The 27,597-nt window shown below is 42.3% G+C and overlaps 3 protein-coding genes across 3 annotated transcripts in view; 1 reads left to right on the top strand and 2 right to left on the bottom strand.

Annotated features, from left to right (window-relative positions):
• PM20D2 (peptidase M20 domain containing 2) overlaps window positions 1–27,597 on the bottom strand; it is a 617,107-nt gene that overhangs the window by 586,155 nt on the left and 3,355 nt on the right. The gene's annotated exons all lie outside the window — the stretch shown is intronic.
• On the top strand, window positions 12,079–27,075 carry AKIRIN2 (akirin 2). The gene is made up of 5 exons (XM_081857490.1): window positions 12,079–12,784; window positions 24,148–24,288; window positions 25,013–25,162; window positions 26,056–26,127; window positions 26,396–27,075. Exons 1-5 carry the CDS (start codon window positions 12,577–12,579, stop codon window positions 26,404–26,406), a joined length of 582 nt encoding a protein of 193 aa, XP_081713616.1. The 5' UTR covers window positions 12,079–12,576; the 3' UTR covers window positions 26,407–27,075.
• The window catches only part of ORC3 (origin recognition complex subunit 3), a 43,908-nt gene continuing 36,002 nt past the window's right edge, over window positions 19,692–27,597 (bottom strand). Inside the window, exons 21-22 of the transcript XR_014155149.1 lie at window positions 24,728–24,841; window positions 19,692–19,766 (exon numbers count right to left, since the gene is read on the bottom strand). The gene's annotated coding sequence lies outside the window, so the exon portion shown is untranslated. The remainder of the gene's footprint in view (window positions 19,767–24,727; window positions 24,842–27,597) is intronic.

The raw sequence follows: 27,597 nt of genomic DNA, 5'->3' as shown, positions 1-27,597 counted from the left end.
CTAAATACTTTCAGCTAGCCAGGAACAAAAATGGTGCATTATATTTTATCCCAATAGCCCTATTACTAAGCACAAAGATGCTGGCGGTGTGAGTGACAATATCTGCATCGCCTGGATTCTTCTTTCTTGCTGTCTCCAGAGTCTCCTACTTGCTCAGTTACATGGAAACAATTTATGAACATCCTTTAGCAACATGAATGTCTGCTTGTAAGAAACTTGTTTCTTTAAGCACTACTGTCAGCCTCCCTCATCCCCACTCCCCTACCCCCACCCCCACCCCTGCCAAACCTACTGCAATTCACTCACTTCTTGCTTTTCTCCATGGCAGTATATATTGATGCAGCAGCAATGTTTGGAGTTTCACTTCATTGCTTTGGGCATAAAATCACACAAAAGGAACACGGATATAAGGGAAGACACAGTCATTTTCATGCCCAGAATATACTTTGAAAGACATTTATTACAATATAATTTTGCCTTCCCTTAAAATGTATTCATGGAAAAAATCATATTCGCATAGATTTCATGTTAATAGAGCCTTCTGCACCCTGATCTTAAAACATACTGGCCACTGTATGGAGGCCCACTGTAAGGTGTGTTCTGAGCCTTTGGGTGGGCCTAATGGCATGTGCAGAGCCATCCCTGCCTTTGACTTTATTCATCTCCCTTCCAACAGGCAATTCTGCATAGCATCAAAAATAATAATAGAATCATGCTGCATTAGAAACTGCTTTCAAAACTTCCCCAATGTTTGGAATAGATTTGTGTCATGGTGGGGTGGGGGCTGCAACTGAGAGATGAAGAAAGTGGAGCCCTTCAAGGATTGGCTTGGGGACATGTACTTTTTAGCATATTCATAAATGATATGGAGTTAGGAATGAGCGGTAATGTGGCCAAGTTTGCTGATTAAGCCCAGTTGTTCAGAGAGGTTGAAACACATAAGAAGTGGCAAAAGCTTAATGATGATGATGATGATGATGATGATGATAATGATAATGATAACAACAACAACAACAACAACAACAACAACATGTTGTTTTGTTTTGTTTTGTTTTGTTTTGTTTTGTTTTGTTTTGTTTTGTTTTGTTTTGTTTTGTTTTGTTTTGTTTTGTTTTGTTGTTACCCCGCCCATCTGGCTGGGTTTCTCCAGCCACTCTGGGCGGATTCCAACAAAATATTAAATCTCTCTCCAGGCTGCATAAATGGGCAGTAAAACAGCAGATGCTGTTCAGCGTCAGCAAGTGTACACCAGTAGTAGTCAGCAGTGCTTATCTGACCTTCTGCAACTGCAGTCACTGCACCTTCCTAGGAGGGGTGAAATGGCAGTGAGGATGGTGTGGTGCAAACGCACCAATGGGAGTAGTGAAATGGCTCTGCTATTGTGTTTGCACCACACCGACCGACCTCCCGTCTTGTACCTCCCCATCCCAGTAAGCCGGTGATGAGAGGTCAGGTGAGCACCCCTGCTGATCACCACCGAGGCACATTGGACAAAATATATATATATTATCACACACACACACACTAGAATGATCTGAACTGACATTGACTGACCTTGGGGTCCTAGCAGACAGCTCAAGGATGGTGTTGATCCAGTGTGCTGTGAAAGGGCAATAGGTTCTACCTCTCTGTTCAGTCTTTGTGTGTCTCTGTGTGTTCATTTTTATGTACTGTTCTGGTCACCTGTCTCAGAAAGGATATTGTAGAATTGGAAAAGGTAAAGGTCAAACAAAATGATCAAGAGGCTAGAGCAGCTCCCCTATGAAGAAAGGCAACAACTTTGGGGGTGTTTTAATTTAGAATAAAAGTGAGTTACGGTGGGGACATGTTAGAGGCGTGGAGGATATAGATAAAGATAGGGGGTTTTTTCATCCTCAAACATAATACAAGGTCATTCAATGAACTTGAACACTGGAAGATTCCAGACAGAGAAAATAAAGTTTTTCACATAGAAGAAGAGGAGTCTGCATTTGATATCCCACTTTATCACTACCTGAAGGAGTCTCAAAGCAGCTAACATTCTCCTTTCCCTTCCTCCCCCACAACAAACACTCTGTGAGGTGAGTGGGGCTGAGAGACTTCAGAGAAGTGTGACTGGCCCAAGATCACCCAGCAGCTGCATGTGGAGGAGCGGAGACGCGAACCTGGCTCCCCAGATTACGAATCTACTGCCCTTAACCACTACACCGCACTGGCCCTCACACACAGTAGTTAATCTATGGAACTTGCTCTCACAGGAGCCAATGATGGCTATCAACTTGGCTTTAAAAGAGGACGAGACAAAGGCATGAATGCTGTCAATGGCTGTTTCCCCCATTTCATCAGAGAGCCCCAGCTTTGCCTGCCCCACACCTGATGTCCTAGATGATGTCAAGCATAGGACAGATAAGCTTGGCTATAGAAAAAACAGCCTTGCATGCCAGATTACACTGTAGAGTCAGGAAAGCTTCTCAGTGATGCAACTTCCCTCCCCAAGAAAGGGACCTGAAAACATATAAGGTGTAATTGACACCTTACTGATTCATATTGTACATCTAGTCACTTAGCCACTGGGAAAACAGGAAGCTGGACTAGATGGGCCTTTGGCCTGATCCAGCAGGCTCTTATGTTCTAACATGAAGTAAATAGTACCTGTGAGGCAACTGGGTTTCCACACCCTTTTTTACCTGAATGATATCCATTCAAGTCATCAAAATGGTGAGAAACAATACAGTGGTACCTCAGGTTAAGTACTTAATTCGTTCCGTAGGTCCGTTCTTAACCTGAAACTGTTCTTAACCTGAAGCACCACTTTAGCTAATGGGGCCTCCTGCTGCTGCCGCATCGCCGGAGCATGATTTCTGTTCTCATCCTGAAGCAAAGTTATTAACCTGAAGCACTATTTCTGGGTTAGTGGAGTCTGTAACCTGAAGCATATGTAACCTGAAGCGTATGTAACCTGAAGTGTATGTAACCCGAGGTACCACTGTACTTTGTTTTCTTTTTCTTTTTTCTACTGTATCCTAGGCAGAAATATACAATTGGGGAAACAAGTGAACATCAAATATGGGAACTCTTTATATGGCAAGACCTACAACCTACGCTTATTTTTAAAACTAGCTTAAACTGTCTATGCTTTCCTCCAAAGAATCCTAGGATGTGTGGCTCAGTTTCAGTGCTGAGAATGTTCTGCTAGACACATAATTATAATTTACAGAGTTTAGATGTGTGGTGTTGCTATACCCACATGCAAATTCTTTTCTTCAACAATAGAAATACCTTTGAAAAAGCAGGTGTTCCTCAAGTAGACAGGCAAGATAATTATCTCATTCACATCCTTTCCAGCCAGATTGCCTCAGGGCTTACCACATGCTGGAGCCCTATAAACAGTGATGATTCATTGCAGATCAGCCAGGAAGTACTCTTCTGAGTCTGACAAGGTGTTTCTGAGCTCTTAAAAACTAAATTTCTTGTTGCCTGGTGAACACAAGCTCTTCTTTCATTTTCTTCAACTCATTAAAAATGGGGAGCATTGTACCTTGTGGGGATTGTATTTTCCAGATGTGCTAAATTTTCACTTGTGAATCTTGAACTCAGCTTTATCCCTTCAGCCCTTACAAACATATATCTGAAACTCTAGGATGGAGAAAGAAAGCTCATTTGGGGGCAACTGGAGTAGGAAAATGGTAGGGGGGGGGAGAGGATGAAACATACCTTCTCCCAATCACTTGTCTGCTCTCAGTTGCCACCTCCATAGATCTTTTCTTTTTTTAAAAATGACATCCACCTCTACCATACAGATTTGTGTGTAACATGTAGTTTAACCAATAGCCACCATGTTATAAATACCAAGCTCTTGGTATTTATGGGAACTCAGATGTTCCCCAGTAAACACATACGTGCATTATATAAAAACAGGTGTTCTTTCCCCCCTTCTCTTCTGCTTGCATGTAATATACTGGTAGGTGTAGGAAATGCCGCAAGAAAACTTCCTGCCTCTTTTTATACAAGAGTAATGTGGGATGGATAAAATGCATTCAAGTGTTACTCCTGCCATGACACAGGCTGCCGCTGTCTACAGTGGAACAAATGACTCATGGACAGATGCACACTAGAGCTCATCCGATGACCCCTAGATTTGCCCTGTTACGTTCCAAGTATGCTTAAGGTCATCATAGCACACGTGCCCCCTTTAAAATTTTCTTAAATTAGAACCAGCCTTTACACTCATTTCGCCAGACTTTCTGCCCTGCAAGCAACTTTAAGAGCCACCCGCTCCTTATGCATCTCCTTTGCATTCTCCACAATTAGCCAAGCACAACCTCTTCACAGGGAGGCTTATCTGCCAAGCACAGATGGTTGACCCACATGATGGAGAGGCATTCCCAGCTGTGGATCTCTCTTTCCATCACAAAGTTCAGCTGAATGAATGTCTCCTACTGCCTCCTCAGCATTCATTTGCATGCAGCTTAGAGCTGAATTTGAGATGATTTGTCTCTCTCCTTCCAACATCTTAAAATGGAAAGTAGCCAGAGGTGGAGGTGAGAAGCTATTCCTTCCTTTCCTTTGTTTGCCCAAAACTACCTCACTGAAGTGCCCACACCTGGAAAATAACTACTACTCTTTTTTCTTTCTTTTTTTAAAAGATAACATGCAGTGAACACTTTTCCTTAGGAACCTAGATCCTTTATTAAAAATGTGAAGTGTTTTGTGACTGCTTTGCTGGAGGGCAGATGAGTAGCTTGATCTCCCCAACAAATTTCCATAACCAAAACAGATAAGCAATATTTGACTGAAGAGAGGAAAACAGAGGAAAAGGAGACTGTTTTTCCCCTGTAACCTCTTGATTACTCCAAACATCTACCTGGGTGGTAGATGAGTTGTTTTGCCATCTCTGTGCCATTTAAGCCACCAGATCCTCTCAAATGTACAAAAACAGGAAACCACTTTTAACAGTCAGATCATTGGTCTAGCTAGCTCAGTATCATCTAGGATGACTGACAGTGGTTCTCCAGGGCTTCAGATGGGGACTCTTTCTCTGCCCTCCTTGACTTCAGGACCATCTGCACGTAAAGCTGATGCTATACCTGTATGCTGTCACCCTTCGCCAAAGCTTCATGAAGTAAATGGTTGGTATGTGGGAAAACTCTTGGAAGATTAATGCCTGGGGTTCCTATGAGCTTCAAGGTTCAAAAGCTAGCTATTTTTGTAAGCAATAGCCAAAATATATGTGAAAAGTGTTATCTGTCTCTTACCACCTTTTTTAAAAGAATGAAAAGTAGCACCTGAAAGAAGAGTAGTGGTGGATGAGGAAGACTTGCAGCTTCTGCTTAACTCTATCCCTTCCTACCCTTTGTCTACTCAAAATCACCACCATTTTGCTGTTGGTAAGAAAACAGCTAGAGGGTAATCGTGGGTGGACAAGTTGCCGGAGGGTTAAGTAACTTTTCCATCTGTTCTTCAACTCCTGGTTGCAGCCTTCAAAGGATGCTTTTCATTTCAAAGCAAAAGTCCGTTGCAGAAAAGAGGCATGGAATCCTGTGTCTTGTCTACTTTGGGCCTAAGATTCATCAGGATCTTGAGTTCTTTCGATGGCACACAAAACTGGGTTTAAGATGTTGGTGTCAAGGCTCTGTTGATCATGGGTGTTCAGATGCTAGGCCTTACCCCTAGCTGCAACATGCAAGTGCAATGATGGCCAATGTTATTGTAAACCAGACTCTTGAAGCCAAATTCACCTTTGGGTACCTCCAACTTGCAATGGGGAATCATGGGGAATTTCACAAGGCATATTTTGACCCTTTAGTCCTACTAGCTAGAAAAGATTTCCCAGCTGAATCCAGGATGTGCATGGTTATCTCTAGCAAACAAATGATCAAGCAAAGGTTATAAGTTACCCAAAAATAAATGACCCACAGAGGAAATTTATGCTTCGGATCTTAAATAAACATCCTTGGCATTTAGTAAGTTCCTCCTCTGCCTTTAACTTTTACATAAAATCTACCTGGTATAGGGGTGCTGTAAGGGAACATTTAATATACTGTATATACTGAATAGTCTGAGGTTTCTCACTACATACCACATACTCTAGAATAGTCCTGTTGAACATTAAAATATAATTAAATTGAAATAGTTAATTTGTAGATGGTGACTTTTTACTTACTTTTTAAAAAAAAACTTTTTAAAATCCCACCTTTCTTCCAAGGAAAAGTACACTTCTTCATGGTAGAGTACATTGTTCTCTCCCTCTCCATACTGTTCTCACAACAACCCTGTGAGGTGGGTTAGGCTGAGAGATTGTAACATGTCTAATGTTACCCAATAAGCTTCATGGCTGTGGGAATTTGAACCTTGGTTCCTGTTTGTAGCTCTTCTACTTTCTCCTACATAAATGCAACGGCTTGGTCCAGACATTAAAAGAGCCCTGCTGATCAGAACTTGTTTCACACAGTAGCCAACCAAGCGCCTATGGGAAGACCATAATCAGGCAACAGCCATTCTTGTACGCCAGCAACTGGTATTCGGAGACATGTTGCTTCTGATAATAGAGGATAGTATATAACCATCTGGTTAGTTGCCACTAAAAGCCTTATCCACCATGCAGTTGCCATTGATTATAAAGCATTGTTTAGGATTACAGTACAGGGATGAGCAAGTGCAAATCTTAGACTTGCACAGTCTCCTCTCAAGATAAGGAAGCTTAAGGCTTCTGATGACTTTTAAAAACAAACAAACCACAGTGCTATATCTGAATATGAGAAGCGAATTTGTTCTTCTTTGTTGGTTAACAAATCAGGATCTGAAACCACAGCTGAAAATGGGTTTATTTGAGCTGAGATTAGAACAAGATACAGTTTCTTGTCTTCATAACTGGAAACTGTGGTTTGTCCAAAACAGCAACAAGAAGCTTCATTTTATTACATGCAAGATAGAAGGGGGAACATGCAACCCAAACACATGCACCTGCTTGTTCTTGCAGTGTTGGCAATAGAAATCTGAGCTGCTAAAGAGCCATTTCTTATTTGCAGAGGCCCATCTTGGGTTCTGTTACTTGGTCACAGTTGAGTGGTAGAAGAATGGCTTACGGAAAATAACTAGGTTGATACTCAACTATGTTTTACACAGAGTAGACCCACTGTAATTAATAAACATGCCGGGGGGAGGGAGAGAAAAATAAATAAATAAATAAAAAATAAACATGACTAAGTTAGGTCCATTGATTTCAGTGGATGTACTCTGAGTTGAATAGATTTGATGCTAATGAATTAGTGGTATAAGTTTGTATTGATTTTAATGTTTGAATCAATGTCTATTTTGAAAATACCAACAAAGTAATCTTCACACCTCAAACTTTACCAATATTTATTTTTCCTGAAGGTAACTTGCTGATATCTCAAAACATAGCTATGAAGTAGTGATTGCTAAAGCTAGCCACATAGTCTTAGCCTCTCTTTGTTGTCTTCCCTGACATTTGTATACCAAGACTCTACTGACTCTCAACAGATCTTTCACACAGCATTTTCAGGCCGCATCATCAAACCTTTCTTAATAGTAAGATTTCCTTAGGCATCTTAAGCAGTACTAAGCCTGCTCATAAAGGAGCCTGCATTGTTTGTTCATCCCATCTCTTTGAATTATATACTGTGTGTTTATAGTACTCCCTGAAGTCTCAAGCAGGGAGGCACCATATCTCCAAGAGCAGTGACTCAACTATGGTTAGACAACAAACCAGATCAACAAAGTAATAAAGATGAGAAAACATTTTGTTCCTTTCATGAGGGATACATTTGGGAGGGGGAAATCTAGTCAAGTAAAAGGGTTGTAAGAAGGGGTAAGGAATATGGGAGCAGATGGGTCAATGAAGCTCTATGCAAGAGAGGCAGAAAGAGGAAATGACAGCACAGAAGACAAGAGTCTTCTGAATTTAGTACTTGAGAAGGAGTGTTTCATGCCTTGTGATAGTGCTCTGAAGGTGATAGTATTTTTAGGAAGCTTGTAAAATCAGTTTTCATCTGACTGAGTGGCTGATCCACTTTCTTGGCTTGCTTAGAATTGGGAGACAGATTTCCTGAGAGACTGGTATGGCTAAAAAAATAATAAGTGTCCAGACACAGACACATTTTCAAAGCACTACATAAAATTCATTAACAGTGCAGTCCTGCCCATGTCTATTCAGAAGTAAGTTCCGCTAAGTACAATGGGGGCTTGCTGCCAGGTTAAATGGCACATGATAGGAGCCTAAAGCAAAAAAGCAATCCATAGCATCTTCCATCGGGCAAGATTAACAATGGAAAAATTGCTGCAATGCTCACTGGTTTTTAATTCCCAGCTTTAAATAGCACAATGTTGTGAATTTAAAGTCATTTTTCAATGTCTCTCCCCAAAGCACCTGTGTGAACAAAGACCAAGAACTCTGTGTTCTAACTTGCCACTGTTATATTTTAAAACGATGAGTTATGGTAAAGGTTGCCTTCGGTTGTCTCATTTTAATGGTAAGTCTGTTCTAGTCTAGAGAGCAGGCAGAGCTGATTAATGTATAATAATGGAAAGGGACACAGCTTTCTTCTTACAAGGCCATAAGTGAATCTGAAAGTTTCCCCCCACTTTTACAGTGCAATGCTATGCATGTTTACTCAGAAGAATTTGGTGGGATCTGTTCTCAGAAGAATGCATAAGGCTGCAGTCCTTTTTATCCTTCCCAAAGGCCCGATTTCCATGTGAAAAAATTGTGAAGGCTGTTTATACCAGTGCATCTTGTTGAACTTTGACAAGAAATACAGATTGTCCACAACCACTATTCTACTATGCTTTCCAAGTATCACTGCTAGGTTTTTGCAAACATTATAGCTCTACATTGTAGTTGCATCTCTATTGTGCTTATTAATTAAACAGATACCAATTGTATTATTATTAATTTGAATATCAGGTAGTTCCCAGAGCCCCATCAGGTTGAAGCTTTTAGTTCTAAATACCGTACTTTGCAAACACAATTGGAAAATTATACAAATTTAAAGGCAGAAATTTCCTAATATGGTTTAACTACAGGCAACTCCCCATTTGTGCAGGGGTTGTGTTCAGCAGGATGAGCATAATACTGCTCCAGGTGTCACTTATGCCTCAACTGTGTGCAAATGGGGAGTTGGCTGCATACCTAATGGTTATTGACAACCTCTGATTTTGTATATGTGCTGCCGAAGTGAGCACGACCTCATGATTTTGTTTCAACAAAGAATATCTTAGACATAACTTTGGAGTTACTTGTGGCGCCAAAATGTAAGTTTTCCTTTGAGGTGACATGTGCATTATAAATGTGCATTACATGGCTCAGGACCTCAATACCTTAAGGACTGCCTTTTCTCATATCAACCAACCCAGACCCTGCGCTTTTCATCAAAGGCCCTTCTCTATGTCCCCACTCCCTGAGAGGTTCATAGGGTGACAACACAAGAATGAACCTTTTCTGTCATAATTCCCTGTCTGTGGAATGCTCTCCCCAGAGGGACTCTCTTGGTGCCATCATTACATGTTTTTAGGTGCCAGGCAAAAACATACCTCTATACTCGGGCCTTTGGCCATTAAATAATCCATGCCCTGTTAAAAGAAGGGGGCTGTTATTATGATGCTTGACCGCACCCCAGAGACTCACTCCTCCATTGCCTCCTGAGACAGATGGCAACCAATGCTGTCTATTGCTATGCTTTATGTTTTTATTATGCTCCTTTTTATGATGGCCTTTCATGGAAACAAATAAAGCAGTACAAAAATGCCTAAATAAAAAATGTTGTTAGCACCCCAATGAAATTACACTTTGTCAGTGCATGGCCAAATCCTGGCCTTTAGCCAGAACCTGATACCTGGACATGTGATGCTAGAACATGTCTTAACAATTCATTTGATTGAAGAACCAACCCCTGTGAACAATACTTGGAACTCATCAGTTACAGCCAGACCTTCTTTGACTAGCACAAGGTTGATTCAGACAGGGTAAAGGGTAAATGGTAGCTGTGCTTCTTTGTGCAGAATCCTAGCCAGCACACTGGCAGGAAGATGGCTCGTGTATGTCACATTTCCATCTGGACTTTTGCCTCCCCTTGGGAGTTCTGTGGTAGTGGTGTGGGAAACTCCAGTAATGTAGGAGATGGGAGATCTAATTATCACTGTCTGTGATTGTTTAACTCTGACAGTGATCTCTGTACGGATATTTAATATTTATACAGTTACAGATAGGTAGCCGTGTTGGTCTGCCATAGTCAAAACAAAACAAATTCCTTCCAGTAGCACCTTAAAGACCAACTAAGACCAACTATGTGTATCTGAAGAAGTGTGCATGCACACGAAAGCTCATACCAAGAACTGACTTAGTTGGTCTTTAAGGTGCTACTGGAAGGAATTTGTTTTGTTTTTAATATTTATACAGGAAGCTAGGAAGGGGCATCTGCTGGCATCAGGGCTCCCTCCACTGGCATTAGATGCCAAAGGCCAAGCTTCCTGATCTCTCAACATGTTGTTCATATTGCTCATCTTCTGTATTATTTCCATTAAATGATGAAATAAAATCAGCTGCTCAAGAATTGGTGCAATATTTAGTTGAGTATTAGACCTTGCGGCTCAAGACTAATCGTGGCCTACTTATTGTTTCCTCAATAATCAGTGCTTACACCATAAAATAAAAATCTGCCAGTTTGATAGCTCAGTTGGTCAGTGTGGTGCTGATAATGTGATTGCAAGTTCAATTCCCATATGGGACAGATTCCTGCATTGCAGGTGGTTGGACTAGATGATCCTCAGGATCCCTCCCAACTCTACAATTCTATGAGTTCTAGTGGCATGGGAGAGGGAGGGGGGAAAATGTTGATTCCACACTGGCTTGCCACACTGCCTTCCAGCCTGGCTGGTATGATGCAACGGATGCACCCTATGTAGTTAGTTTGATATGAGAAGATTAAGTGGCCCTTTCTATATTCCACTTCAGAAAACCATAGCTCTTTCCTTGAATAGAACGGTGGGCAAGAACCAGGAAGTCTCTGACTTAAAATGTTTTCCCCGGCTTAAATTCACTACGTGACCATGGGGAAGCTTCCCACTCTCTCTCATAAAGTGGTATAGATATTAACTCTTCAAATCAAAATATTCACTTCTGCAATATGGGGACACTAATTTTGGCCTACTTTTCAGGTTTACTGTATTACTGAGAGAGCCTTTGTAAAATGTGATCAATTGTTACATGCTATCATCTTTTTCAGAGTAAGTCTGTAGGTTCTATAATCACTCACTAGAGCCCCCAAACAGAGTGATGTTTCTCGGGATGGGGGTGGAGGATCTGCTGCTCTTGGCTGGCCTTAAAAAACACACCATTGTGTTATCATTCAAAGAAATCAATTTACAGGCACACCATAGTTTTCTGTCTGTATAATTATTAATGCTTTTGAGAATCAAATGTTTGTTTTCACGTATATTTGGATATATTTCAGTCACTATTGGCATTTAAATTCAAACATTTTTAGAGCTGTATGTGTGATTTATTTCCTTTAATACAAAGTGTTGTCTAGAATGGTGAAGCCATTAGACACGACAGTTTTTTCTCCCCACCCCACAAGCTGGAGCACAGTCAAGAAGAGTATTATAAATGCGAATTTCTTCCTTTCGGGGTTTTTTTCTTGTTCTTCCATTCATTCATCTTTCCCCACAATCTACTTCAGTGTTTCAGAGATAGCTGAACGAAACGCCCTTTCTTCTGGACCAGGTGTTATTATGGCTGATGTTATAATTAAGTACCACCAGCCATTTATAATTTCCGCAAACTAAGCTCCTTTCCCCGCTGCCCGGCTCCTTTCCTGCTACTCCCCATATTAAGAAGACCGCTTCCATTCCTTCACCCCGTTTCACTCGCATTCCTGAGGTACAGGGTTCTCTGCGGGGATTTAAATTCCACCCGGAAGTCATGTCCTTAGCGCGAAGAACGACGGGAAACGTAGTTCCCCGCTCTCCTCCTGCGCCCTTGCCTCAAACGCCGGGAGGTGACCCTGAGAGAACCACAACTCCCCTGAACCTTTGCGGCGGGCGCCACCCCCGTGCCGCGCAGGCGCGTCGGCGAGGGATGGTTTTTTGAATCAGCGGCGTTGTTATTGACGCCATATTGCTGGTGTGGAAGAGTCACAGAGGCGCACGGCAGCTCCCGCCGCGGCTATCTCTCGTCATCGGCGGCCTCAGGCCGGGTAGCCTCCCGTCGTGCCGCTCCCACCGGCCTAGACACCCTCCCGGATTCGGCCCGGGGAGGATTTTCCGCGGGCGGAGCCGACGAGTCCAGCCGAGCCGGGCCGAGAGCTCCGGGCCGCTCCCTGGAGACGCAGGCGGAGCCGGCGGCCGGCAGGCAGGCAGCAGAAAAGCCCAGGAGGCGCGTAGCAGTGGCGACCCGGAGCCTGACGCGGCGAGGCAGCGCCTGAAGCGCCTCCTCCGCCCCCCTTCTCCTCCGTTCCCTCCTTCCCCCCGGTCTCGTCAGCTCCTTCCGGCCCCACTCTCTCTCCCTCTCTCGGGGGCGAAGGCCCAGCCGGCTCCGCTCCCTCAGCCTCTTCGTCCTCGTCTTCCTCCGCCTCCGCCATGGCCTGCGGCGCCACCCTAAAAAGGACTCTGGATTTCGACCCGCTCCTGAGCCCGGCCTCGCCGAAGCGGCGGCGCTGCGCCCCTTTGTCCGCCTCGGCGGCCGCCGCCTCCTCTTCCTCCGCGGCCTCCTTCGCCTCGTCCCCGCAGAAATACCTGCGCATGGAGCCTTCGCCCTTCGGGGAAGTGTCCACTCGCCTCACCACAGGTAAGCGGGGCCCCGAGGGGGGGGGCGCCTAGGGCGGGGCACGGCGGGGGGGGGCAGAGGGAGAGAGAGAGAGAGACTCTAGGATAAGGGGCGAAGGCCGCCTCCCCCCTTTCTTGGCTTGCTTTTCATGAGTCGGCTTGGCTTCTCCCCCGTCGCCCCGCTTTCTCTTCCCAGCCACCTCCCTTCTCTGTCCCCCCCCCTTTCTTCTCTCCCCCCCCCACCTCTTTTGGCTTCGCTTTCGCCGCGGAGTCGGCACAATGGAAATGGCCGCTCTCGCCGCGGTGGGGGCGGGGAAGTGGCAGCGATACGGGAGAGGCCGCAGAAAGGGGGTTGATAATGGGGCTGAGCCGGTGTAATGGGCGAAGAGGGGCGGGGAGACTCAGCCCCGCCGGGCTGCGTCTGGGAAAGGGGAATTTCTCTATTCAGCACCGCACCTTCCTTCCCCCCCCCACCCCCCTTGGGGGGGGGGAGAGGGCTGCTTGGCTCCTTGTCGTTTGACGGGGGTAATTGTATGTGTGCGGAGAGAAAGAGGAACCGAGAAATTATATCGCGAGGGAGGCGGGATCTTGGCCGGGAGAAATGTGTGTCTGTCTCTTTCTCCGTCTCTCTGCCCTTCTTTCTCTCCTCCCCGGTGCAGGCGATCGATTTGTTGCAGCCATTAAACTCTTGGGCGTATGTTGCCTGAGCCGAGGCGGCCGTGCCTCCGCCTTCCCGTTCAAACACCGGGGGAGGGCAGGGAGAGGGACGGAGCGGGGGCTGTCATCAATCACCCCAAGGTGGACTGCTTGCGCGACGGCAGGGGCCGGTTCCACCATAAGAATTGCATTTCTCTCCCCTACCCCACCTCCTTCCAGTATTGAGCCGGGTATTGTTCAGTCTCCGCGGGGGCTCAAATCAATAAAGGCGTTCTTGTAAGAAGAAGCTGTAATAAGGCAGTGGCTGTTGAACATCTCTTAGTAAGGATGAGAATGCATTTCAGTGTCACTTCACCAGAAATGTTAAAGTGATAACCTGTCACTTCTTCCTCCTGCACCCCAAGACCTAATGAATAAATTGCAGGATCAGGTTTCATTGAATTACACCTCTGAAGGTATTTACATGGTTGGCCCAGAGTGTGGATTCCACTAACTGGATCTATTCGAAATCTTATTCCATATATAAAGTTCATCCTCCCCCCAATCATTTTGTCGTCTTCACCCCCTCCCCCAGTTCTCAAGTAATTAATGAATGTAGGGACCATTATCTTCAGTTTATTTTTCATATATGGATGTGGCATTTGGGTTTGAAGATTATCTGAGATAGGAGGCATAGTAATTTGCAAGTTTTTATTAAGCTTTCATTTCCCAAGAGCTTGTGTTTTCATATAGTAAAAAGTTGATCTGTGTAAGCCACATTAATTACAGAATGCTTGCTGTCACATGGAAATATGAATATTTAAATTAGCCCTTAAATCTTGCATCTTGGTATGTCTACAATAACTTGCTTCAAATTATGTTGGTCTTTCCATTGTATAGATAATCTCACTTGTGAGAGATGATATGCTGAAGTGTCTGGGACCATAGCCATCTGTTAAACCCTGGTAGACTACATTTGATTTGAATAGGGTTAACAAAGTGTGGTAGTTAAATTAACACCTTTCTCATTAGTAAATTATGTTAGTGGAGCATGTATTCAGGATTGCAATTTAATTTGAATCATAAAGTAGCTAAAGATTGCTAAATGTGTAAGCAGGAACCAAGGTTGTGTTAGTTAAATGCTACATTTATGATTGGTGACTTCACTGGAAGTAGAAGTAACCATGCAATGAATATTTAATGTAAATGTGGGTTTAAAATTGATTTAGTGATGTGAACAGCTGGGCATGTCAAGGAGCTGCAGTTTGAAGGCATTAGTGGTTTAGGAGCATGTATCCTCTTGAAATGTGCAGTGCCGCTGAAAACGTATAAAAAAGTATAAAACTAGGTCTTTAAACACTTAGATGATCTTCTTTAGATGCTAATTGATACTAAAGACCAATAATTCCACATAGAGGTCTGTTTCAAAATTATTTGGAGATTTATCATTCAGCGGTATTTAGTTTTAAGTAAATCTTCACAATGTGGGGCTTCTGTGTAAATTCTTCTTTGTTCAAATTGTCCAATAATAACTTGGGGATGAAATAACCTAGATTTGTAATGCCTTACTCCACAAGAAATACAATGATGTGTGGACTTTATTTATTGTATGTTTCCGGTTTCAGAAACAGGCATGTGTTTAATCCAACTAGTCTGTAAATTAAAGCATGACAACAAGGGCCTCAGATATGTGCCTATTTTTCTATGCAAGAGGATGAATTAAATTGTCTATTGATGAGTTACAGTAATCTAGCAAACATTAGGTTATACTAATTTAGCAAAAGATTTAAAAGATCAGGTTGCACATCAGATATTCCTGTATGTACAATTCAAGAACATTGAACTGTTAAGACAGTTAAGTAGACTTTCTTACATAGGTGTGATGTAAGCATTGGTTGCAATGCTGTCATAATAGGATGTGGGTTTGGTTGCTTTTATTTAATAAGCGTTGATAAGGGTACTAAATACCTTTACATTCAGGAGACACCCTGAATGACTTTTGTGTTCTGCAATGTTAGTTGTTGCTGGTTCTGTTAAGGGCAACAAAGTTTCATGGAATACAGCTATTTTATACGAAACACAGGTACCACTTGTGTGTTGCCATCAGCAGTGGCAGTACTCAGTGATGTGGGTTTTATTGGAAATTTTTTGTTGCCCTAATTGATTGAAAGCTGACTTTGTGTTTATTTGACTTAAGCTTTTAAAAATATTATTTTAGATCATTTCTACCCTGCCTTTAGGCTCCCAAGGAGGCATCTAGATCAGAAACATGACAACAAAAATACAGTATTTTAATTAAATAAGTTAAAACTGCAGCATGAAAGGGCATCTAACAACTAGGGCAGTCTAAATACACCACTCAACAGGAAGGCTTGTTGGAACAGATTGAAATCATTACTGCTTTCCTAAAACTCAAACATCAACCTCATTTAGAGTGCATTTCCATTATCTGAGTGCTGGCACCAAGAAGGCTCGCACACTTGTCCCCAGCAAATGCACTCCCAGAGTTAGTGGAACATAATGCAGGTAGATTCATAAGACAAAATATAGAAGTAGAGATGGGGTGGCAGAAAGATAATGAAGTGCTAACTGTGTATGACTAGCAGTGGCCTCCATGGTTGGATTTTCCCATGGGTCAGTGGCCCTTAATATGAAAAGGGTTTTCCACCCTTGGCTTACTTGGAAATTATTTTTACTTCAATTCTGGCATGATAGCTGAATGACATATAATTCCTTTGCATTATTTATATTTTAATAAATGAAATGAAAGCATTTGTAAAGTATTAAGTTTCAGCATGCACGAAGAATTATGCACATAAAATATTTTGTCTATGAATAGCCACATGAAAAAGTTAATTGCAACTTAGATTTCAGATTTAAACTAGTATATCCATTCTAGCTGGCAGATTTGAATTTGTATTGTATTCATTAGTTATGTTACTAACTAATTCTATGAATGCATTCTTAAAGTGGAGTTTTTTTCCATTGAAAAATGTAACAATAGGTTTTTCATGTATAAAAATGTTACGACCCCACACCATCAGCTGCATTGGACTGGGGTCGAGTTGCTGCATTAGCCCAGCAAGAAAAGTTTGGTCCTTACATCAGTTCTGTCATCTTTTGCTCATTTCTCAGAGTTGCTGTGTCAGCATATTAGCTCATGCATCAGACTGTAGACTGAGTAATCTAATTGGCTATAGGAATTGGTTTGTTAAAAGCAGTTCAATGTACAGCATTTCAAGTCTCAATTTTCCCCTGAATTTAGGAGGTTGGATCTTGAGAAGAACAGTGGAGTGGTGCAATGGGGTGTTCTGTCTCTCCCCTCCCCCCTCTTCCCATTCTTACCCCTTGCACACACCCAACCAAGCTGTTCCTGAGGGTTTACAGAGCCTCTTAGAATGGCTTGGAATGGGGCATATAGGCTTGTAATAGGATGAGGATACAGAAGAATTACTGGGGTACATTGCACAAGCAGAAATACCTTTCTGTTCACACAAGGCATGTTTGGATCTATGCCAATGTAAACATTGAATTGGGCCAATCTAGCTTAATTAAGGAAGAAAATCTAGCTTTGGAGTTGGTGGGTGTGTCACTAAAAAAAATGAGCCACCAGCTGTTTTGAATAGGTAAATAAGTGCTTTATTGGTAGGAGAGGAGAAGGGAAACATTCAGAGTAAATATTGTATCAAAGAGTTCTAAACATTGTTTGGACAGCTGCTGTGTTGCTGAATTCATGCTGAATTGGCCTTTTCTCTATGATTTTTCTACTTGTACATGTCTGAAAGAAATTGCATATCTTAAAACCTGTATGACAAAGATGTAATTTTGGTGTGCAGTGTATTTACTTGGAGCAATCATGGTGGGAAAAGTACTTTTTATCTTGGGGAGCTATAGAGCTTTTTCCCATCTGGGAATTTCTAGCTATGTTTTGGTTAAATGATCTGTTTGTACATCTAGGTTTAACACCAATGCAGACACCTGTAGCATTCCTGTTCATAGACTTTAGTATAAAATCCAAATAACTAAAAAAGTATAAGATCACTTGCCATAGTAGCATCTTGATACTAAGCTTCTGTCTGGGCTTTATCAGTAGAGATTAATGTTAAGGAATCACATGCCTGCTCCTTCAATCTTCTACATTTGAGTGGGAAACCTGTGGCCCTCCAACTGTTCCATCCTCCCCAGCCAGCATAGCCAGTGGTCGGTGTGATGGGATTTGTAGCTCAGCAACATTTGGAGGGTCATAGATTCCTCAGCTCTATATAGACACTTACCTGGGACTTGCCACACTTGGATTGAAGTCCGGTAAGTCTTGTCTGTCAAGATGTCCTAAGATTGCATCTCCATAGAAAAAAATGTCAGTCAGTCATACAGTCTAAAGAAGTTACAGCCCAGACACAAATTTGTCACCTTAATGAAAACTAAGTGAATAGATGCTTAAAACAATGCTATTGCAATTTTTTAAAAATAGTTGGGTCATCTGGTATGTAGTTTCTGACTTTGATCTGTGCTAATACTCCGCCTCTTAAGGTGGTTCACATGTAAGTGCAGGGGTCAGCAAACTTTTTCAGCAGGGGGCCGGTCCACTGTCCCTCAGACCTTGTCTATTTTTTTGGGGGGGGGGAATGAACGAATTCCTATGCCCCACAAATAACCCATAGATGCATTTTAAATAAAAGCACACATTCTGCTCATGTAAAAACACGCTGATTCCTGGACCACCCGCAGGCCGGATTTAGAAGCTGATTGGGCTAGATCCGCCCCCCCCCCAGGCCTTAGTTTGCCTACCCATGTGCCTATCCATCACTTGATGACCTGCTTGCATGACAGAGCCATCCTAGACTGAGCAACACACTTGCCCAGTCATCTTGAACACATACTTCCTTAATTTTTCCTTAATGTTTATACATTTAGATGCTACTCACGAAGCCTTTGGTGTACATATGGGCATTTGGGAGAGTACATTTGGGGCATTTATCCAATGCTAACCATAATATTTTTTTGAGCAAATTAAAATATGACTTCATATGATATGATCCATGCTTATCCTGCGGTGTCCTTTTTGAACTGTCCTACATTTCAAACCACAAATACGAAGATGGCAGAGCTGGTACAGTTGATGTGCTGGTATAATGTTATTCCTAAATTACAGGAAGAGGTAACACTAGTGAGAACTTGAGAAGCATGTGGATATATCAGTGGCAGCTTTCAGTAGCTGTAACATTCCAAACATTTTAAATATCTTTAATATCTCGGTGTACTAGCAAACCACGAAAACTATTTTTAGTACTTTTTTGGTCTTTTCTGTTTTTCCTCTTTCTCTGCTTAAAAGAAGAAAAAATATCACTAACCCAAAAAGGAAATTTTTTGGTTTATGTTGCTAGTGTGACCAACTTGAGTTTGAGCCCACCAGTTAAAGATCTGTATTATGTAAAAGGTTTTGCTACCATGTATCCAGTCCGTATTCCGTGGAATGCCCTAAGTGTAATAGAAGTAACAATTATTGTTGCATCATCTTCTGTTGTTTAACAGAGGTTATTGAGCCAGAGTGGAAGTATGACTATAATCCGCATTATTCTTTTGGGAGATTAGGGGTGGAATCCAATGTGTGAGTGGACTTCCACTTGCACAATTGGGCTTTAGCTTCATCTGCTGCCCCCTGCACTCCCCCAACCCCCCTGAGCAGATTTTGAGGGCATGCGGAGAACTGCAAGGGAAGGAGAGGAAAGTGAAGTCTTGTTGCGCAAGCAGAAGTCCATTTGGCTTGCACATGGACAGCTTTGGATTAAACCCTAGGATTTACTGCTTTTAGCAGAATCTTTGGTTGGGGATTTCCCAGTTCTGCCTGTTTTGGGGGGTTGGGGTGGTTTTTACTTCCTCCTCACCCTCTGGATTATTCTGTTCATATTACTCTATAATGGAAAATAGACTTCTGTCTGTTTTTATTGGATCAACACAATTTGAAGTGGCAAGAAATTTAAGAACTTAAAGGAAGATGGAAAACTGTAATTTGCAATATTTCTTTCAACATAAAGTTGGTCACCTGAACCTTAATCCAACAAGGGCTGATCTGGATGCTCTGGATTGCTCCACTGAATGTGTGTGTGTGGAGACTCCCCCCTACACTCAGGACTCTCATCAGCACATAGTTTTCATTCCAGCAGAGGTCTTTGAATGCACTGTTCCGTTTACCTGCTGTTCCATTTGTGGATAATTTCTTTTTTTGTTGGGGCTCAGATCAGTGGCAGGTGGAGCCTCTGGATCATGGCTGTTGATATGAATATTTTTTCCCCTTTCTTGGCAGTACCTTGTTTAAAGTGACTAGCTTTTGAACTTCAGGTTTGTCAAACCCAGCAGTGGCAGTAAATCTAAACTCAAAGATAATCATAATGGTCGTTCTCAGCATTTGAGCGTAAATGCTGGACGTTGTAATTCCTTGACACTCAAATCCAATCTAAGAGTTTGGGCAGTCCTGGTTATTTGTCTTAGATTTATTTGTGGCTAGTTTGTGGTTGGTGAAGACAACCCTTAACCACAAGCCATGGTTCGGACAACATGGTCAGGCAAACCTTGGTGTAGCTCAGCATGGTGGCAAAAACAAAACAAAACGGAAAAACAAAGTTTTTGCAAGTTGGTGGGATCCTGCAGGTTCCCACTAATCTATAGTTTGGGGTAGTAGATGTGAACTAGACTCTGAGCTTCATGGCTAGGTGGGGAGTTATAAGACCTGGTCTCCCAACAATCTTATCTACTACACTACCTTGGCTGACAGTGACAATATCTTGGGTATTTTGGGCCTTGTGTCAGGAATGCTACCATGACATTGAAACTATGCTTACAGTATGACAAGAAAGTAAGTATGGAAATAGCTAACAATTTAAAAATTAGATTTAAATATTATTTAAACAACATTAGCTTAAATACAACATTGAAAGTGAATATGCTTCTTTAGTGATGATAGTTTCCTAAAAAACTCAACAACTTCAATCCTAAAAAAGGTCTGGTCGGCCCTCACGCATGCTCATTTTGTCAAATCTGGCCTGCTTTGGGGGGAAAATTTCAGACCTCACCTGGAGTACTGTGTCCAGTTCTGGGCACCACAATTCAAGAAGGACACTTACAAACTGGAACGTGTCCAGAGGAGGGCAACCAAAATGGTCAAAGGCCTGGAAATGATGCCTTATGAGGAACGGCTAAGGGAGCTGGGCATGTTTAGCCTGGAGAAGAGGAGGTTAAGGGGTGATATGATAGCCATGTTCAAATATATAAAAGGATGTCACATAGAGGAGGGAGAAAGATTGTTTTCTGCTGCTCCAGAGAAGCGGACACGGAGCAATGGATCCAAACTACAAGAAAGAAGATTCCACCTAAACATTAGGAAGAACTTCCTGACAGTAAGAGCTGTTCAACAGTGGAATTTGCTGCCAAGGAGTGTGGTGGAGTCTCCTTCTTTGGAGGTCTTTAAGCAGAGGCTTGACAACCATATGTCAGGAGTGCTCTGATGGTGTTTCCTGCTTGGCAGGGGGTTGGACTCGATGGCCCTTGTGGTGTCTTCCAACTCTATGATTCTATGAAAAATGGGCACCCCTGGATTGGACTAATGCAGCCTCTTGATATTTTCTGTGTAGTGTCCCAAAAAGTGAAAATAGACAGTTTTAAGTTTCATTTCTTCTACATACAGGTATTAGCTGACATTTTTCAAAAGCAATATATGGATTTATTTATTTTTTTAATGGGAACAAATACTGAATGCAAAAGGGGGGATAGTTTTCACAGTGTGAGATTAGGCATGGATTCAATCTATTGAAGGTTTAGAAGGAGTTAGGGATTCAGATGCTAAATGTAAAAAAAAAAAGGACGTTTCTTAATGTGAACGAAACAAGCATTCCATTATTTTATTTTAATTTTTGTCTAACTAGTAGATACTTGATAGCTTGAACTTCTCAAATCCCGCTTTTATCAGGGTTTGGCTAACCCATGTTTCTCCAGATGTTGTTGGCTACAACTCCCATTTCTAACCACTGCCATGCTGGTGGGTTTGGGAGTCCCAACCTGTGGTGGGCCACAGGTTAGTCACTCTTGCTGTAGACTGGAATGACTATTCTAATGAATTGTTGAATATTGCTGTGATGGGATGATGAGCTGCTTGTGCGTAAAGCTTGGTCCCTCAGAGCTTGGGCCTGGTTATCAAAGCTCTGTCTATAGCGGAGCCCCTTAAACATGACTCCCTCAATCGCTGGCAGAATCCGACAGTGGGCGTTTGCGGAATCTCTTCCAACATAAAAGCTCCTTAACGGAAACGCGTCTTCGGGATTCTCGGCGCGACAGTTTCCGGCGAGGGGTGGGTGTACCTATAGGAGGTCCTGAAACTTCCCCACTGTTTTCGCTGGAAGTCTCCCTGAGCCATCCCTCCGACTCACCTTCCCTTGGAGCTCCCTCTCTCCCCCTGCTGGTTCCCTCCTCTGCTGCCGAGTCTCCTAGCCTCCGTGAGCCCTTCCACCACCTGCCTTTCCGATGGCAGTTCCCTGACAATTACTTTATTTGATATAAGTTGCTTATTTTAAAGTTATGTTTTATTATCACATTTTTGTATTGGATTAGATTGTTATAAGGTGTACATACTTTGTTTCTTCAGCTTGTAAACAGCCGTGGGTATAATAAAATAAAAAGGCGGTATACAAATTAGGAGAAATGGATCTGTATTGTACTGTATATCTTAAACTGGTTTGAATCCTGTGCAACTTCACTTATTAGCTGAGGTGTTGAAGATACTGTGCTGTCCTTTCCAAGAGAACAGATTTTGCTACTCTTTCATTGTTGCCTTAGCAAAGTGCCAGGTTTCATCTTACATGGGACTTTATAGCAGATCAGGAAGTTACTGTTACTCTATGATTTTTTAGAGTTTAAGTTGTTGTTTTTTTAAAAAAGAGAGATACAGTAATCATTTTTAAAAGTACCATAATGAGACAACCATCTGGGAATGTTTCCAAGGTTGGACATGAGCAACCGCGCCCAAGTAATGGAAGTGACTCTGTATATTTACAGTGGTACCTCGGGTTAAGTACTTAATTTGTTCCGGAAACTGTTCTTAACCTGAAGCACCACTTTAGCTAATGGGGTCTCCTGCTGCTGCCATGCCGCCAGAGCACGATTTCTGTTCTCATCCTGAAGCAAAGTTCTTAACCCAAGGTATTATTTCTGGGTTAGCGGAGTCTGTAACCTGAAGCGTATGTAACCTGAGGTACCACTGTACTCAGTTGGTATTTGCAAGCTGGCTAGATGAGGCAAAAGAGGCTATATTAATTGCCTTAAAGGAGATGGTAGTAGTATACCCCATGGTGTCTGGCATGCAGAGAATCTGGGCAATCTAGATTGGCTTTTGGTGGAAAGGAAATTATTCTACAGTCTAGTAGGATGAATTCTGGCAGATGTGGGGGAGGGGGTGAAATTAAAGGTGGCATGTGCATCTTGGCGTTCCGAGTTTACATGTGGAAGTCTTCCCTGCAAGACCTGCAAGCTGAAATTGGAAGGGTGGGGAGAGAGAATCTGCACTCAGATTACTCCTCCCCTGCCAGCAGTGTTGGGGATGCATTTCTGTAGAAGTGCTTGCATGAGACTTAAGAAAGATGCTTCTTCTGTGGATACCCCTCCACATGGGATAGAGGAGAAAGACACAATCAGTCTCATTACATTTGCCCCACAAAGCAAGTGCTGTAGATAGGGCTGATTGGTTTCCCCTTTTGTTTCTTTCTGGTGAAGTGCCGGGAAGAGTGCAGATCTGTAAGGGAGAGCATGCATTTCTGCCCACCAGGCAGCAGTCTAGAGAATATTATCATAAGATCGAGAGAAGCCATAATGGAAGGGGATGGTGCACATTTAAGCCAGTAGTGCATTCAATGTACAGCAGTATTTCAGAAAAGAATTATAACTCATACAGTGATGTACGTTTTTAATGGTAATACTTAGTTAAGTTTAATGAGATAATGTGATGCATAATTATTCAGATCTACTTTGGAAAAGCAGCACAGATTATTTTGCATATGTGGCCCAGTCACAGAGTCAGTATGCAGGAAATAAGGAGGTACTGACAACATGTTTATGGAACTTGTCCTTGATTGTCTAGTGCCTTTAAAGCCGGACTAAATCAGGGAGGTGGAATGAATGTAGCTGCCACCAAATCTATGTCATGGAACGATGGTTCGCAATTTAACGCTTGTGACCTGTCATTTTTCTCACTATTCTTTTAGGACAAAGTGGAGGTCATAGTAGGCTGGTAGTGGATCCACATTGGGTGGAGTGGAGTGCAACTACCGAGGGAGCTTTGATTCAGTGTTCCTCTCTGCTAACAAAAGGGGTGTGGAGGCAAGTTTTGCTGAATCCCTCCCTTGCATTCCACCTTGCTCGAATCTCCAATCATTTCCCTTTCTGTTAACAGAGACCTTTGCTAGAAGTAACCATTTAGGCCCCCTACCTGTTGCTGCTTAGGAATTTGTGTGGGAAAGAACATTGCTGGGGTTTATAATACAAAATTTTATCTTTCGTGGTGCATAAATTTAGCTTCTTAAAAAGTGTAATTCATTGAAAATTACTTAAATGCTCTTAATGTTTTGACAGAACTGCATAGCCACACTTCTAAGATGCATACTATAGTAAATCAGCACTTATATAGTCAATGTAACACATTTGGGTTTTGAAATCTTTGCTAGACTAATAAGCAGAAACATAATGAATATGTTTTCCTTTTTCTAGAGCAAATTCTGTACAATATAAAACAGGAGTACAAACGCATGCAGAAGAGGAGACACCTAGAAAACTTTCAGCAAACAGATCCCTGTTGTTCTACTGATGCACAGTCACAAGCATTTCTCCTTACTGGACCAGCTTTGCCAGGTAAAACTTTTAAAGTAAATTTACATAACATTTGATAATTTGGATCCTAGGTAAGTTATGCGTGTCACTATGAAAAAACTGTGGAAGGAAGAGTTTTATTTGAAGAGGAGATATACTCTGTTGATATGAACAGTGGAAACAAATAAGAGCATATTTATAAGAAACTTTATCTGCTCTCTTCCAGATAATCATTGAGATAATATACTTTTAAATGGGCTGTTGCCCACCCTTTTTGAAAAGGGTGCCAAAAGTTGAGTATAAAATAAGAGCAACATACTATATACCAGGGATGGGAATCTCATTCAGCCTGAGAGGAGATTTTAACAAAACAGGCCAACATACATGCTGGCAAGCCAGCAGAGATTCCTCTGCCTGACTTTTAAGGGTAACTAGCAAATGGGACATCAAGCCATGTTTTATATGTTTGCAGACAAATTACCTTGTGGATACTCTGAGATGTTGCCAATACATATTGTTGTAAATAATTGACAGGCACTTAACTTAGACTGCTGTCTTCAAAAGCCATCATACAGAGAAAGTTACACACTTAAATCTATGGGAACATAAAGCATAGTTGACATCGCTTTGGATTGTGACAGAGGTTGCACTCACTGGTCAAAAATCTGATCCTCAAAACAGCTACAAGTGTATTCTATGCACTCATCAGTAATTAGGAGGATCTCTAAAATATACCTTAATTACCTATGAAAATACTTTTTCATAGGTACTTCATCTGCAGCATCATCACCACTGAAAAAAGAACAGCCCCTCTTTACTCTCAGACAAGTTGGAATGATATGTGAACGCTTGCTCAAAGAACGTGAAGAGAAAATCCGTGAAGAGTATGAAGAAATTTTGACCACAAAACTTGCAGGTATGACAAAAATAAACAGTGCATGAAACTTGCAGTAATTATACATTAGTCAGTAGTGAGCTGTTACAAATAAATCTCTGTCTCCTGAGTAATAATTGTAGCCGAGTTCTTGTGAGTTGGCTCTATCTGGAGGAGGTAGGGCTGATCCTGTTCCTTTTAATTTCCTGCAAGATATTTCTACTGTAGCGTGGGAAGGGATCCTCCACATGTTGCTGGACAACAGCTCTTATCTGTGGCTATTGACCATGCTAGCCAGGACTGGTGGGAGTTTGTGTCCAGTATCTGGAGGACCACAGGTTGCCCACCCCTGCTGAAGGATGGCCGTCCCAAAATGATTACTAACCAAGTTGTATTCCTGCACCATCATGCTGAGCAGGAAAAGTAGCTTGGCTTGGCTGAGCCACTTGAGTTCTCACATGTTGCACAAAAAACATTCCCAACATAAATGCTCATCACAATTTGCTCTGGGCTTTAGTTTAACTGCCTGTGTAGAAAGCTGACTTTTGGATCTGATGATCCTTTGCCTGCTTTTAAATGACAATACTTAGACCTGATAATATGCCACTTTGCTGGCAGATGATATCAGGGCATGAGTGTGCTGGATGCTGCCTGTTTAGTCCACAATATCTGTGCCCACATGTAATGATGAAAGAGTTAAAGGGAGGATGTGAGGCCTTCTCTGACTTCCTTTTATTACATCTAGACAGTGCTATAAGGGATAATAAGTCAGCAGGTGCTTAGGCACAATGCAGAGAGCGCCAACTGACACACAAATAGAGTGTAGTGTGCTTAATGTGGAGTGCTTCCTTTTTCCTGTACTGGCTGTGTTCTGTAAAGTCTCTTCAAGCGATTGTTACATTTGATTATTCACTTGGAATATTCCTTGCTTATAGAACAGTATGACGCATTTGTGAAGTTCACGCATGACCAGATCATGCGACGATATGGAGAACAGCCTGCAAGTTGTAAGTATTTTGAGCTATTGCCCATGTTGTCACAGAGAGACCAACGCCCCATCCCTGAGCATATTGGGAGTGGGGAGCCACAGAAATTGCCCCCACTTCTTAGGTTGGGGGTAGGGGGAATCCTGTGAGCAGAGCTCTGCTCACTGGAATCTAGGATCCACACATTGGCTTTCTGTATGCTGAGGCAAGTTGCAGTTTAGTGCTAGAGTTTGATTGTAGAATTTTGTGTGCTGTTCTCCCTGATGCAATTCTTTCTTTCTCTTTTCAGATGTTTCATGAATCATGTTTTCTGCATATGTGGGCAGCCCTGAAACCCTGTTCTATTGTTGCAAGCTGTCCTTTAAAGACTTGCAACAATGCCATATTCCCCCTTCCCCCCTCTGTATACACTGGTTATTTCAAGCTTTTGTCAGTGGCAACCACTCTTATGCAGCAACTGGTTTTGGAGTGCTCCCTGATGTCAGTACCACCTGGATGTGGACCTTTGCTACCTGTTAATACCAGTGGTCTCATTTGCTGTATCATTACAATTTGGCTTATGTTAATAAGTTTGAAAAGTAAAAGGATTAAAGCTGGTGTACTAGAACTCTGCCCTTCACTGGTTGTGTAAATAAAAGTGTAGAATGACACTTCTGACTGAAGTTAGTGTGGTTTTCATAACTGTGCACTGCAAAGCTATATTCACAGTTAAATTAGAATGTAATTCCTGGACAAATTTAAAGCAAATAGCCCACAGTACTGCCTGTGAAATAGTGAAGGAGGGCATTTCTGTATTCCATGACTTTTTGGGGGGTTAAGAATGGGTTTATATAATTTCTCATTTTTGTAGGTTTTATTTATTCTATCAGTCTTTAACAAATGTTTATTGCTGCAATTTTTCAGTGTATCATTGTTTTACTGCCCTTGTAGTACTGGAATTTAGTTGAAAGAATAAACATTTACTTCTAACCTGTGTGTTTGAATATATAGGTGGCATTTTGTCACCATTTGGATAAAATAAGTGAAACTTCGAGCAGCTGTTAGCTGGTAGATCAGAAAGAAAAAGTGACCAAACCAGAGGTTAAGAAAGCTTCCTTTTTATAGTCAGTCGGCCTGCTGCCGACTGAGGCAGACTTTAGGAAGCCGTTAGCTTTGGGGATGACTCACTGAACCTCAGAAATCTGAGATGAGCCAAAGTTCCTTTACATAAGGATTTTAGAAGAACCTGCCTTCATCTTTTTGGAAGGTTTCCCTGTCTGAAAAACTCACAAGTACGTAGAAAGCACTGCCAAGAGGAACATACCCCACCTTTAGAAGGTCTGCTATTCCTGTTTGTATCAATGGACCCTGACCAATTAGGTCCAGTCGTGACCGACTCTAGGGTTGCAGCACTCATCTCGCTTTATTGGCCGAGGGAGCCTGCGTACAGCTTCTGGGTCATGTGGCCAGCATGACTAAGCCGCTTCTGGCGAACCAGAGCAGCGCACAGAA

This window comes from Podarcis erhardii (assembly GCF_964252035.2).
Source record: "Podarcis erhardii genome assembly, chromosome: 3".
NCBI classification, from domain to species: Eukaryota; Metazoa; Chordata; class Lepidosauria; order Squamata; family Lacertidae; genus Podarcis; species Podarcis erhardii.
Note: the sequence above shows the minus strand (reverse complement) of the source record. Positions and strands in the feature narration are given on the sequence as shown.